General features: G+C 46.5%; 1 protein-coding gene across 1 annotated transcript in view; it reads right to left on the bottom strand.

The window, feature by feature from the left end:
* KIAA1549 (KIAA1549 ortholog) overlaps positions 1 to 15,369 on the bottom strand; it is a 151,092-nt gene that overhangs the window by 79,704 nt on the left and 56,019 nt on the right. The window contains exons 4-8 of the mRNA XM_053217785.1: positions 10,084 to 12,750; positions 5,603 to 5,691; positions 4,333 to 4,510; positions 2,725 to 2,855; positions 148 to 331 (exon numbers count right to left, since the gene is read on the bottom strand). Coding sequence (XP_053073760.1) covers positions 148 to 331; positions 2,725 to 2,855; positions 4,333 to 4,510; positions 5,603 to 5,691; positions 10,084 to 12,750 — 3,249 coding nt within the window. The remainder of the gene's footprint in view (positions 1 to 147; positions 332 to 2,724; positions 2,856 to 4,332; positions 4,511 to 5,602; positions 5,692 to 10,083; positions 12,751 to 15,369) is intronic.

Below are 15,369 nucleotides of genomic sequence, written 5' to 3'. Positions count from 1 at the left end.
GGGACCCTGCCTTGACTCTGAGAAGCTCCAATTTTAGCTGATTTATAGTCTGGATTTCAGCCAAATATTTCAAGTGAAAAGAAGAGGTCCAGCAACGAAAATATCCGTGGTCACTTCCCCAGGGATTCAGGCAACAGCAGTACTCACGTTCAGCAATCTGGAGCACTGGGTATCCCAGGTAGAAACTGAACTCCACCACGCTCAAGTTCCTGAGCAGCTGGCTCACTTCCGTCCCGTTCAAAAACCCCTGTGCGCCTCTGACCGCAAAGATGATATTCACCGGGCCCCGCCGAGGAACCGGCCTGGAAGCACCCATGGTGACATTCAAGATCTGAAAGAAGGAAGGTGGGATGAGCTTCCAAAAGGAAGCAAAACATTCGGCTAAAAGCCTGTCATTTCTCCCTCACCGTTTCTCTCGTTGATTTTTTTTTTTTTTTTGAAGGAGGTAACGTTTTCAAAGGAACGAACTGGCTTCACCACCTGGTTCCCGTCTGCGATACTTAAAATTCTGTTTACTGAAAATGTTTTTTACATTGGGTAGTGCACTGAACACAAGTATTTATAGTCCCTCCCGCTCCCTCCCACCCCAAATCCCCACTGAAATAACAATAGAGCTGAACAAAGGGGAGTAAACCCACAACAGGGCTGAGAATGGAAGAAAATCAGAGATTCTGTCAAATTCCTGGAAGATGGAGAGAGGGTGGGATCATCATGATAGAAGCCAGAACTGAGGGAACTGAGACCCAAACCACACACAGGCCTGGAGCCCAGGAGCCAAGAGCTGGCTGCCCCAGGAGAGCTCTGCAGGAACGGTCACCAGAGGAGACAATCAGGACAATTAATCAAAGCCCGTGTGCCAAGAAGTCGAGTTGACTTTCTCCCTCTTCTTTCCTTTCTAACTGCCACACACAGGCCAACACACAGGAGCTGGCGGCAGCCACATCTTCACCCTGACCGGCCCAAAAAACCGCTCCCTGGGCAGAAAGGATCTTCCCGTCAGAGCAAGCTTAAAGACTGTGGGTTTGGACCCTAACAAGAAGGTGGGGCAAGACTGCGATAACCCCAATGCACACAAGAGACAGAGAAGGAAACAAAAGGAAAAAAGCAGCAGAGCTGCGGTGAGAATTACACCGAAGCGCTCCATCCCCAGGAACCCTTATCCTACAGGGAGGCGGGAGGTCCCAGTCTGTCCCACCACCTGCAGTGGCATACTCTGCCCGACCCAGTGCTCCAGCGAATTCTCCCAGCGGGAGACAGGGCGGATACAGACACAGACACCACAGCTGAAGGGGAGAGCAGCCAAAATCAACAACCTGCTTCTTCACTCCTAACGGCGACCAACCCACGGTCTCCAAATATTTACAGTAAACTAGGAGCACGAACGCGAAGGAACAAGATCAACACAGAACAACAGCTGCAGAGAAAACAGAGACAACTTGGGAACCAGAAGGCAACTTCTAGCAAATTCTCAGTAATCTCCTCAGAGACTTTTCCAGGCGATAGCGCATCTTCACTCAAGGTAATCCTGCATCTTTGCAGAAGAAGCCACAAAGAAAAAGGAGCAAAGAACAACAACAACAACAAAGGATAGCTGAAAGAAAATTCAGCAGAGGGACTGAAAAACATGATGGATGCAGCTGAAGATGAAATTAATGACTTCAGGGGACAAAGTTTAGAAGATCTGTAAAAATAGGGAATTTTCAAAAGAGATGGACCATATAAGAAAAAATAAGAAATATGAAAGGTGGATCCAGGTACACCAAAATCTATTTAATATAAATTGTAGAGGGGACCTGGGTGGCTCAGTTGGTTAAGCGTCCAACTTTGGCTCAGGTCATGATCTCACAATTCGTGAGTTCGAGCCCTGCATCAGGCTCTGCACTGACAGTGTGGAGCCTACTTGAGATTCCCTCTCTCTTTCAATCTCTCTCTCTCTCTCTCTCTCACACACATTCTCTCTCTCAAAATAAATAAATAACCTGTAAAAAATGTGTAAGTCATAGAAAAAGAGAAAAAAGAATGTGGAGAAAAATATCAAAGAAATACAAAAACATTAGCAGTTTCCATACAATACATACAAAGCCTGTTTTGTTGTTGTTTTTTTTTTTTAAACATTTATTTATTTTTGAGAGAGAGAGAGAGAGAGAGAGAGTGTGTGAGCTGGTGAGGGGCAGAGAAAGAGGGAGACACAGAATCCAAAGCAGGCTCCAGGCTCTGAGCTGTTAGCACAGAGCCCAGTGCACGGCTCAAACTCAAGGACCATGAGATCATGACCTGAGCCAATGCAGGCTGCTTAACTGACTGAGCCACCCAAGCGTCCCCAAAGCCTGTTCTTTAATTTGTGGCTATATTCTCTGTTTTTAGAGTGAAGTGCTACATTTCATGGTATTCCACAACGTGAAACACTAGTGTATTTAGGCATTTAGGTTGATACCATTCCTTCTTAGAACATTCTAGAATTTCCGGCATATGCTCATCTCTCTCTAGTTTGCCACATTTGAGCTCCCTAGTTATCCTGTTACTCTACAATCTTCAAATATGCCTAGCCTACTCACACCATGTGAACTCAGGGCCCTGGAAAGAGATCAACCTTGATTCATGTGAACAGAACCTCTTCTAAGAGAGGAAATGAGGAAGAGTGCATTATGGCCTAAACGAAACATGTGAAGCTAGTTCGTCTTCCAAAGACAAAGCACCTTGTTCTGCATCCCGCGCTATTCTCACCTGCACAGTGAGGTTATGCGTCCCCTGGTGGTGTTTGCTCACTTCTGAAAGAGCTATCATCAGGCCTTTCTCGATGCGCTGGGTGAAGCTGCACAAGCCAGTATCCACACTCTGAGGCACAAACTGAAGTACTGAGAGAAGGAAAGCAATCACAGGCCCACGAACCAGGCGTTGCTTTAGTATTGACGAATGAGGACGGGAAAAATACTATCTAGCTCAACTAACACATCCATAGCACGCGATGAAGTACTAAGAGGTATCACTGATGGGTATGGTAGCACAGAAACCTGAGAGGGCTGCCTCTGCACCAAGCATATATATATATATACGATGTGAAGGTGGCTCGTATCATTTTAAAATGGAAAAACAGGGGCGCCTGGGTGGCTCAGTCGGTTGAGCATCCAACTTCGGCTCAGGTCATGATCTCGCGGTCCGTGAGTTCGAGCCCTGCGTCAGGCTCTGGGCTGACAGCTCAGAGCCTAGAGCCTGTTTCAGATTCTGTGTCTCCCTCTCTCTCTGACCCTCCCCCATTCATGCTCTGTCTCTCTCTGTCTCAAAAATGAATAAAACATTAAAAAAAAAATTTTTAATGGAAAAACAATCAGCATCAAAAGATTCAACTGACCGAAACATTCCAAATATGAAATGTGAAATCTTACATAGTTACAGGTGAAATGACAGGATATATGGTATTACTTTAAAACACTCAATTCCTCCAAAAAAACACTGTGGGGATAGATGAAACAAAACTGGGAACACATCGATAATTTTTCAAGCGCGGATGTGTGTGGAGTGTATTAACAGTCCTCATCTCTTAGGGCGCCTGGATGGCTCAGTCGGTAGAGCACACAACTCTTGACCTCAGGGTTGTGAGTTCAAGCCCCACACTGGGCATAGAGCTTACGTAAAAATATAATGACTTTTATTTTTTTTTAATTTTTTAATGTTTATTTTTGAAAGAGAGAGAGAGACAAAGCCTGAGTGGGAGAGGAGCAGAGACAGAGGGAGACACAGAATCCAAAGCAGGCTCCAGGCTCTGAGCTGTCAGTACAGAGCCCGACGCAGGGCTTGAACCCATGAACCACGAGATCATGACCTGAGCCGAAGTCAGATGCTTAACTGACTGAGCGACCCAGGCGCCCCATGAATTTTTTTTTTAAAGGTCTTCGTCTCTTAGAAGCATGGGCTGAAATATTTATGAGGGAGATGACATGGTGCCATTTCAAAATAATGTGAGAGGAGGGCACATAGATGTAACAAGACTGACTTAGGAGTTGAAATTTGCTGAAGCCATATGAGGAATACATGGGGGGCTCATTCAACTATTCTGTGTACTTTCACATCTGCTGGAAATTTTCCATAATTACAACGTGGTTTTTTTATTTTATTTTTTTTAATATGAAATTTATTGTCAAATTGGTTTCCATACAACACCCAGTGCTCATCCCAACAGGTGCCCTCCTCAATGCCCATCACCCACTTCCCCCTCCCTCCCACCCCCATAATTTTAAAGAAATTTTTTTAAGTCCTCCCCCAATATTTTAAAAACATAAAAAATACAGTGACATTTTATTGACAAATCAAAACAACTATGCTCAGTTTTCTCACCCGTGTGCACTTGGAACCTGGACTCTGGCACAAGGAAGGAAGGTTTCACAGCCAAGATTAAAGGAGTTTGGTCACGTACAAGTTTACTGTTTATAAGTACATTTATGACTGATATCGCCGTGTAAACAAAAGGCCCAGATGTTACCAGGAAAGTGAAGTCAGCGAACAGTTCATAAACCTATGAAAATTTAAAAATACAAAAGACAATAATTATCAAATTTGAGAGTACTGTAACTCAAAATTAAAGGAAGTTGTACAAAGTAGAAAAATAACAAAGTAAGGTGAAAAGTAAATGGGGAGCTTTAAATGAAGGGGGAGGTCTGCAAAGATCATCAAAATTTTATTTTAGTTTTCCCTTTTACAGACCCGCCGACCTTCTCAAAAATAGCATAAAATTATAAAAGCAAAGACAGCAAAAAAAGAAGAGCAGCCAATAATATGAACTGAATAATGAGTTATGGAGAATTCCAGGTTGTATTTTACAAGGTTAACTTCAAAGTTGTCGCATTTAATCCACATATGAAGGAGCCCTTATTCTGTTGATCAGTGCTAGCCAAAAAACATTCATGAGCCACAAACGCAACTTTGAAATTTCTAGTAGCCACATTAAACAACATAAAAAGAACAGGTGAAATGAATTTTACTTCACCCAATATATCTGAAATGACATTTCAACATGTGGTCAACCTAAAAAATCACTGGTGAGATAGTTTACGTTTCTTTCTTCACTCATCTTTGAAATCCTGTGTAAATTTTGGACTGACAGCGCATCTCGATTCAGACAAGCCCAAATGTCATGTGCTCGGGAACCACGTGTGGCTCGTGGCTCTGTTCAGGATGGTGCAGGTCTACAGCGTGGCTCTCTGACCTCACCACAAGACAGGAGGTATGAGCACAGGGGCCACTGTAAAACGTACGGAAATCTACCTCTATCTCACTGAGTGTACAGATATATGCATATGCGCTCATTCTAACATCTAATTCAAATTCTAATCCAAGTCCTTTTATGTAAATCGAGGGGCGCAAAAGCATCACATCATCATCCCCATCTCTGGTCTTAGAGACTTTTTCCTCCAATTCTGCCAACACATCTCTCCAGTGGACTACACCTGGCCTCACGTGAGATCAGGGCTTCCCCGATAAAGTGACATTTGAATGGCTATCCAAAGCAGGAGCAGGTGTTCACCAACAGGAGGAGGGGGGGAGAGGAAAGCGCATGCTAGGACGGAGAGGTGCCGTTAACCTGGGCTCCAGGGCCACAGGGACCCACCTTGAGCTCCACAGCACGGTTGAAGTGGATCCTCAACACCTCTTTGATGGACGTAATGATGTACTCCTGCACGGCTCTCCGGGCCAGCACTGCAAGGCAAAGCCGACCACCAAATGCACATCAGTTTCATTATGAATACTGTGGGCATCACACTTCTGGTCCCCAAGGCGGAGCCCATGCTGTGCCAAACTGCGACAGCAGGGCCCAGAACCATTTTTTAAAATAAGGCCCAGACTAGGAAGAACAGAGGAACAGCAGCGGATCTTGAGGCTACCAGGTAAACCGTGCTCACCACACTAAGAAAACCCTCGAGTGTCTCTGCACCAGGGGCTGAGACCAGGGATCAGTGGCTGGGGCCCCGCCAGGGAACAAAGAACACAGAGTTCTCATTGTCAACTGGGCAAATAGTAGGTTTTTCTCTTGGCTATGTCCCTAATGGTAAAACACCAAGTTTTAAAAACGCTCAGCAGGAATATTTTAGAAGGCCTTAAGATGTTACTCAACAAAACTAGATGACCTCTCCCACTATAAAATGAGGTCTCCTACCCCAGCTTTCAACACGGGAAGTGAAGGGGTTTCACTAGTAATGGGGGAAAAGATGTTCACAATTCCCATGTATTAAAATTTCATGTAGGAAGTAAAATATTTCTTATAACACAGTCTAGCTATATTTAACTCTCCTTTCACATCTAAGAAATTCTATTTTAAAATCTGTAATAAGTAAGCCTCTTTCTCGGGGTTTGGAAACATGTCCTGCTCCCCCTTCTCTTCCCCATTTTTTCTTTCCTCTTCCATTAACTTCTCATAATGCGGAATCTAAATACATTTGAAATTATGATTCAGTTTCCCTCTTCCCTAGTCTAAGTTTTTAAAACTAGAGACAGAATCATGCTGTATCTTTCATTCTTTGAAAAAACCCAAACGTTTAAGTTACATTTGATTGTTTTCTCTACTGATCAGTAACTTTTGATAGGAAAAAATGAGAGTTCATGAGACCAGGAGAACAAATCCAGACACCCTGACTGCCTTGCTGAGTGACACCAGTGGCCAGCTTGGCCTGGTCTGCATGGGCTCCAGGAGAACTAGACTGCAACACTGATTTTAAAGAGAAAGACAAAAATGAGTAGGAAAGAAAAAAGCAAATGAAAGGAAGAAGGAAGGGAGGGATGGAGGCACAGAGGAATGGAGAGAGGGAAAGAGGGAGGAAAGATCTCAAAAGCTGAACTTGGGGAATATAGAGACAGAATGGAAAATCAGTGACAGATAAACCCAAAACAGGACACAAGGAAGCACACATCGTACATAGCCCCATCTAAAGGTATCACTCGGGGGGACACCTGGGTGGCTCCGTCAGTTAAGCAGTCGACTTCAGCTCAGGTCATGGTCTCACAGTCTGTGAGTCCGAGCCCCGTGTCGGGCTCTGTGCTGACAGCTCAGAGACTGGAGCCTGCCTTGGATTCTGTGTCTCCCTCTCTCTCTGCCCCTCCCTTGCTCATGCTCTGTCTCTGTCTCAAAAATAAATAAAAACATTAAACAAAAATTTTTTTTAAATAAATAAAGGTATCACTCGGGAGAACCATCCAAATATTACTCTGAATAGTCCACACGGCCCACCATGATCAACTCCACCTTCTCTGGTTAATCTGGGTAAGACCTAAAACTGTAACATCAGGTTATACGTGCAGGAGTCTTTGGGGGAAAAGGATCGTCGGCAACATATATCTCACAGTTTCTCCAAAGATCTAATTTAGGCCAAGAGAGGCAAAAAGGGCGGCCAGGGTCTGTCAGGTCCTGAGTGGGAAGCACAGCCTCACCCCTTAAAAGATACATGCCGTCGGGGGCACCTGAGTGGCACAGTCGGTTAAGTACCGGGCTCTTGGTTTCAGCTCAGGTCATGATCTCCCAGTTCCTGAGCTCAAGCCCCTCATCCGGCTCTGTACTGACAACGCAGAGCCTGCTTGGGATTCTCTCTCTCCACCTCTGTCTGCCCCTCCCCTGCTCTCTCTCTCTCTCTCTCTTTCAAAATAAGTAAACTCAAAAAAATAAAAAAATAAAAAAGAAGAAGATATATCCAGTCAAGTGCTCTCCCAAGAGTCCACTAAGGATCAACAGAGTGTTCTTACTTTTACTACAGAACTCCATAAAAAGAACCCTTTCAGAGGACAAGTACTCACCCCAACCCTCTCTCTCTTCTAAGTAATTACCTAAAAGAAACCAAGGCCAAATCTAAATGAGGATTCTACACGAAGTGATCCTTCTTATGGGTCAAAGATAGCATTTGTTTCCATTTAAAAATACAATGCAGGGGCGCCTGGGTGGCTCAGTCGATTGAGTGTCTGACTTCGGCTCAGGTCATGAGCTCGTAACTGGAGTTCGAGCCCCTCCAGTTTAAGCCCCGCCTCTGGTTCTGTGATGACAGCTCAGAGCTTGGAGCCTGCTTCCGATTCTGTGTCTCCTTCTCTCTCTGCCCCTCCCCCACTCGTGCTCTGTCTCTTAAAAATAAACAAACATTAAAAAAAAATTTAATACAACGTAGCAAAAAAACCATAATGCAACAGCCTAGGTACCTATGCACAACTCTACACATTTACTAAAACTGCTGATGTGTACATTTACAGTGGGTCAAGTTTACCCCAAAGGCTATTAAAAAATACACAATCCCTAACAAAGGATGCCAAATCCATTAACTGTATGTCCTATATGAAAGTTAATCCATTCTATAAATGATATCCTTAAGAGATACTTCTAAAATGGTTTCTCATTATTTGTAGAAAAATTTGAGGGTCGCCTGGGTGGCTCAGTCAGTTAAGTGTCCGACTTCGGTTCAGGTCGCGATCTCACAGTTTATGAGTTCGAGCCCTGTGCCGGACTCTGTGCTGACAGCTCGGAGCCTGGAACCTGCTTCGGATTGTACGTCTCCCTCTCTCTCTCTCCCCCTCCTCCCCTCACGTTCTGTCTCTCAAACAATAAACATTGAAAACAATTTTTTTTTTAATTTGAAAGGACACACTGCAACTCTAAGTATCAATAAATGTCATGGAATTCAAGAAATAAAGAAGCTTTCAGTAGCTCTTTCAATGAGCTTCTTGTAGCGGACCATATAAAATAGATTTGTAGAAAGGCAGAAAAAGTATCATGTCTATAAGAAACTCTTCTCTCTCATCGGGACTACTGTTATCCCCTAGATGAACGTTTATCACTGGCCCCAACCTCATTTCCTAGCATAATTACTGCACAGCCTAATTACCAGCCAAGCTGAACCTCCTTGGGCTGTCTGACCTCTCCACCTGTGCTCACACCCTCCACCATGAGGACACTTTCTTCCATCTCCAGACGACAGCCTTCTTGAGTATGTCAGTCCAATTCACATCCTTCCAAACCCATCCCTCATCATCCCAAGGCCATTCTTCTAGAACTCTTCTTGAACAGCTTCAACCATTCTTATCACAGCACCAAGAAAACACGGCTCGTGTCCACCCTGCTAGAATCTAAGCTCCTTGAAGGTCAGAACCACATCATTCATCTAGATAACCCTTAAACCTTCTAAAAACACCTCACGCATGCTGAGTGCTCAATAATTATTTGTCAGATGAATTCACAAATACTTCCTTGTTTGGGAGAGGGAGGGAGTTAGGAGAGCACAGGCTTCAGCTGCTCCCACCATCTCAGAGGATGGGGTCTCCGCCATGATGAGCAGAGGATACATGGTTCACCTCACTGACGTGATCTCCTCCTACCTCACCCCACCTTTCCCTGTTCTCTCCGATTTCGTGCGACTATAGCAGTGGGGCAGATGCGGGGGAAGCGTCTGCTTGAAGCTAATCACTCAGGCTGTGGACAAGGGGCAGAGATAAAAGTCTGTGGACCGAGATCAGAGGACACGGGGCTGCTCTCTGTTTCATTCTTGGATTCTCAGGATCCAAACGACATTTCCAGGAACATGTAAGAGCACAGCGGCCCCCTTAAGGAAAAGAATAATAAATTAGGAAGAAATTACAGCGGCTGCCCTTACACATTTGCCCAACTAACTGCTCGAACCACACCTGAAGGTTTTTGTTTTCACGACACCAACTACACGTGCACTGGGTTACGAGTTCCAAAGACAAAGATCCTAGCAGATGTTTCTACGGTCGTTTAAATCTTTTATTTTTCTTACTGCTACTATTAACGAACACGTAGTACTCTGTGGGTGTTTCTTACGTGCCAAACGCTAGGTTAAGTATTTTATATGCAGTAATGCATTTAAATCTTTAATAACCCAATGCAGTACGTGCCATGATCGTCCTCGTTTAATAGTGGAGGAAACCAAGGTGTAGAGAGACTCGTTAAGTGTCCAGAGAACTCACAGGAGAAAGGCGAAGGAGTGAGGGCTACTGCCCAAGAGCTCTCCGGGCCCGAAGCCCGTGCTCTTTCCCAGGATGCCTTGTCTTGGAACATTCCATCCAAGCGACCGAGAGAAGTGACTCGAAACAGGGCCTTACCGGTTGTGATCAGATAGGCATCGGGAACCGTAATATCACACACATACGGCGGCTTGGTGGTGACCAGTGCTGGACTATGAACCGCTGCTTCAGAAGTGGAGGTGGGCACGGGATGAAGGGATGGTGGGGGGTGCACAGAGCTGCTCTCGTGGGGATTCCGACTCGTGGTTCTGCTGCTCAGGGTGCTGCCGTCCACAGTATCCCCAGGGGCAGCACCAGCAGTGGGGGTGCTCGGATCAGTGGAGGCGAGCACTGGCAAGTCTGTGGGTGTGAACGACGGGCCCACAGGGACTGGCTCTGTTGGAAGAGGTGAGGGGCTTGCCTCAGAAACAAACGAGGAGGCTGATGACGGGTACACATCGGTGACTGGGAGCGTAGTGCCGGGAATGACTTTGGAGAAAGAGAAGACCGACGTGTGACCGTCCGAAGCGCTGACACTGTCGCTGGAAGGTAGCGGGGTTGGAAAGAGGGAAGAGTCCACGACAACGGGGGTTGTACGAAAAGCAGTCAGAGGTGATGCGGAGTGAGTCCCAATGGTCAAAATGTCGAGGGTGGGCTCAGAACTGGAGGGCGCCAGGGAGGTGACCGCCGATTCATGGGCAATGAGTGACCACTCAAGATAGGAGGTAGTTTCAGTGAGGGCTGAGGTAAAATGAGCTTCGGGACCGGTCAGCGAAACCGTGGACGCCTCAGAGACCTTGAGAGAACCCGAAGGGAAGCTGGAGAGTAGGGGCATTTCAGAGTAACCAGGAAGAAAAGTGAATGTATTTGAAAGAAGGTCTGAACTTGGCCAGAGCTGCGAAAATTCAGAGCTCGTGGGATTAGGAACGGAAAGCGGAGGGGCCTCCAAATTGACAGAGTCAGACAACGGGAGTGTCTCAACCAAGGAAGAAAACGCCTGAGAAATGAAGGCCGACGCATCACTCGATGTCCCTGAAGACGGAGAGGCAAGTGTTTCTGAGGATGGAGACACCCAACTGCTGGGTTCCAGGGGTGGAGTTGAGAAAAAACTGGATGCGGAATCCAGACCGAGGCCGGTGACATGTTGGGAAGAGCTGCCGGGCTCCCAGTCGAGGGAGAGTGAAGGCTCTACTGACGATCCCCGAGTAGAAGACATAAAAGGACCTTGGTCTCTGCTAGCGGGCGACGGCGTGTTCCGGTTTGCTGTGCCCGAGTCAGGGAGCACGCTGCCGAGCAGCGAGGGAAACACGGCTGTCACGCCGGACGGCGTTCCTGGGCTTTCGGGGACAGAGGAGGAGCCCAGAATGGCAGTATCAGGTGACACTGGCACAGAGAGGCGGCCGCGGGAAGGATCCGCTTGAGTGGTCCCAACGCTCCCCATACCCACATCGTCGGCCGAAAGACCGACGCTGGCTCCTGAGATGCCAGCGGATGGAGAAGAAAGCGGAATAACCGGTCGGGAGGGGAAAAGTGTATTATATTCCTGGGGATCGTCTTCAAATTCAGGGAAGTCCGCTACTCTGCTGCTCGGCGGAGAGAGGCTGCTCACTCCCAGCGTGGTCACCGTCAGGGCACCATCCCCTGATCCGACGTCTTTCTCCACCACGCTCGCTGACGCAACGTGCCGAGGCGACGCCACGGCGCAGGACACGCACCACGTGTACGGCCTGAACGGAGCCGCCGGGCTCGGGACGTGAGTGTCGTCCACGGGCCTCGGGACCCCTGACTCGCCAGGCAACCCTGACGCTTCCCTGGCGCTGCCGGGAAGAAAGGGGTTATAAGAAACATCCGCTGGCCGAGTAGAAAAGGACACAAGCGCGAGAGATGAGAACAAAGCCGACTTTGTACGGCCGCGGCCACAGGCAAGGGCTGTCTGTGCCAGACTTGCAGCGGGGTCTGTTCTTGGGAAGATGGTTTCTTCTAGACTGCGACTCAGAGCCGTAGGCATGTCGGGGTATCTGTCCGTGCCTGTGGCCAGAACATCCTCCGGAGGTGGGGAGACCTCGTCCCAGGAGGGAAAAGCCTGTGGAGGGATGCCACTGCCTGACAGCGGAGGCTGTGCGGCCAGAGAGCCAGAAAGAAGGGTTTCTCCATCCTCTGTTCCTGAAGCCGCGATCTCCGGCAAAGTCCTGCTTGCCGAGTGCCCGTAAGTGTCAGTAGGATAAAGCACCAAATTCCTACTGGGACGCGGCAGTATGCCCTCAGAAGTGGAAAAGGCTGACCAAAAAGCACTGAAATGACTGGCGGACTCGGCATACGTTGTTGGCTGTGGCACTGTGTTTTGCCAGGCTGACGTCATTTGCTCATCCTGGAAAGAAATAATGGGCAAAGAGGGAGTCATCACTGGCGGGCTGACTGGGAGATGCTGCAGCGGAGAAACCACGCGCGAAGTGGCCCAGGGAGTTTCCGGCAAAAAGTTATCCATTTCATCATCATCTCTGACTACCTCACTGCTCGTCATCGACACATAATTGGCCACAAGGATGCTGTGATCTGCCATACTTTGGGTCAGTGTTCCTGGGTTTAAAAAGACTGTATCAAAAATAGTGGCAGATGGAGATGATGTGACCTGGAGAGAAGGGCTTTGCTGGGACCCTGGAGCAGTTTCTGTTAAGGCCACATGTGCAGTGCTGTGCACGGTGCTTTTCTTCATCGTGAGCTTCACGGAGGATAAAGAGAGGTTGTGCTGTTCCAGAAAGAGCTCATCTACAGAGAGAATAAAAGCTGGGTTAGTTGCAATCAAAGCCATACTGCTAACGCTTTGTTTCAGATGTAAGAATTTATTCATTGAACAAATATCCACTTGACTATGAATATGTACAATTCACAGTTGTAAGTGAAACAGCTAATTAGGAGCCAGAAATTGCCAGAACAACCGTCAGGGTAATATCCACAAATATTCATCAATGTGAGCACCACCTTCACTTCAGCTTGTGTGGAAGCAGATCCTGCCATTTTTTCTCTTACTTTCAAACGACACCACAGAATACCGGAAATGGAGGAGGTCTTAGGAGGCTGTGTGGTCCATTCTGTCTCATTTATCACACAAGAAAGAGAGATGAGAGAAAGTAACTAAATCAATTACATAATCACCCAGACAGAGGTGGAGTGAGAACCTCAAGAGAAGCCTGCCTTGAATTCCAAGCCCACATTCCTTCTCTTCCACAAGAGCCGGCTCTCAAGAGAAATGAACACAAGAACCCTGAAAGCATCACTCTCTACACAGGTAAGAGAGTTCAAAAGATCCTAGTTTAGGGCCACCCACACCAAGGCCCCAGACTCCCTCCAGGCTCGGCTCCCATCATTCCCTGTTCCCCTCTCACACCTTCCTGACTACGCTCTGGCCCATCCGAACTCCCTCTGGCTTAGGGATTCTGCACATTCTTGTCCCTCTGCCTGGGATGCCCTTCCCCGGCTCTCCACCGGGATTATTCCTACTGGCCCTGCAGATGCAACACAGATACTGCCTCCTCCTTCAATGCTCTAAAGTGGAGTGAGTGCCTCTCCCAAGGCTTCTTACCTGTCATATCCCTTAGCAGGCCTCACTTAAATTAACTGTCTGCTCATTACACTGCGAGCTTCCTGAAGACAAGGACAGTTGATCTGCCTTCCCAGTGCCTAGCACAGTGACTGACATATAGTCAGAGCTCAATACATGTCTGCTAAATGAATGAATGAATGAATGAATGAATGGTGTCTGAGAACCAAGTTCTGTTATGTGCCCACAACATCCTATCTTCCTCTCAAAACTTTCGTATTCTTTACCCTTGTGATAGCTGTCTTAATCATGGAGGTGGCTGAGGTGTCTCCACCTATAATTCAGATACAGAGAGGCAGGATATATACTGGCCCAGGCCCCTAATGAAGGCCCAGAGCATGTGGTATGTCCACTGAAGCACAGGCTGAGGACTGAGCAGCTATCATGACCCATAACAAGACCCTCCTCTTGCTCGTCCAAACAGTCTATCAGAACGTGAGTGTGTGAATCGTTTAGAGACAATCTTGAACTTGACCTTTTTACTTTATTTCTTGAAGTAAATTGTTTCTGTTCTATTCCTGGCACTAGGGCAGACTGGAGATCTCGATGTCTTCTCACATCATAACGCTGAATTATGCTTACTAAATGTTCGAAAACATCTTTTTACGTGACTAGATGAGCCTGCAAGGTGATAAGGGACGTGTGCCATACACAGGAACAAAGGAAGAGTTGGAGTAGTCATCAAGCACTGCAGTCACTGGAGAGAGGGACACTGGACCAGAGAGCCTCAGATAGAGGGACACTTAGAACACGGGGGAATAAGGGACGAGTGTTGGGTCTGAACAGGTGAAGAACACAAATGAAGACCATCTCCAAAAAGGTGAGACCTGAGAAGGACCATACTCTCCGGGCAAGAGTGAATTAGGAAGAAAAACAGCCACCTCTCTGAGAACAGTAAGAAAAAATATCTGTATCAACCTTGACTTTATGTATTTTATAAAATGTCCTCCCAACTTTGGAATCTTTATTACTTGCGTGGTCCTAAAAGTTGTATGTTTAGAATCATGACTCTCCAACGCCTATCAGAGGTTAACATAAATCATCTCTAGAAGAACACTCACAGAGCAGGCATCAAAGTATTCGTGCAGCTAGAGTTCCAATAAATATGAGTGCTACATTTAAAATTACAAAACACGTATAGAAATAAGGTACTATGAAAAAAGGTCAAGAGAAGCCCACAGAAATAGTGTTGGAGCTGTAAAGACTTTAGATACTGGAATGTGGGATACGTTTTTTAAAGTATGTTTAATCCCCTTAAAATAATAAAGAGGAGACTGAAAACATGAGTAAGGAGCAAGAGACTGTAAAAATGGCCAGAAAGATTTGAAAAATAATTAAAAGAATACTTAGAAATGAAAAAACAGAGAGACACCGGCTGACTGAGTCAGAGGAGCATGCGACGCCTGATCTCAGGGTCAAGAGTTCAAGCCCCACGCTGGGTATAGAGATTACTTAAACAAATTTAAAAATTTTAATAGTTAAAATTTTGAAACTCAATATGCAATATACAAAATAGCAATTTAGAGGGGCCCCTGGGTGGCCTAGTTGGTTGAGTATCTGACTTTGGCTCAGGTCACAATCTCACAGTTTGTGATTCTGAGCCCCGCATTGTGCTGTCAGCACAGAGCCTGCTTTGGGTTCTCTCTCTCTCTCTCTCCCTCCCTCCCTCCCTCTCTTTCACTCTCTCTCTCTTCCACTCCCCACTCACACTCTCTCTCTCCAAAGTAAATAAACATTAATTTTTTTTTTTTTACATAGCAATTTAGATATAGCTAAAGAGAGATTTA

Source organism: Acinonyx jubatus, chromosome A2, assembly GCF_027475565.1.
Source record: "Acinonyx jubatus isolate Ajub_Pintada_27869175 chromosome A2, VMU_Ajub_asm_v1.0, whole genome shotgun sequence".
Classification (NCBI taxonomy): domain Eukaryota; kingdom Metazoa; phylum Chordata; class Mammalia; order Carnivora; family Felidae; genus Acinonyx; species Acinonyx jubatus.
Note: the sequence above shows the minus strand (reverse complement) of the source record. Positions and strands in the feature narration are given on the sequence as shown.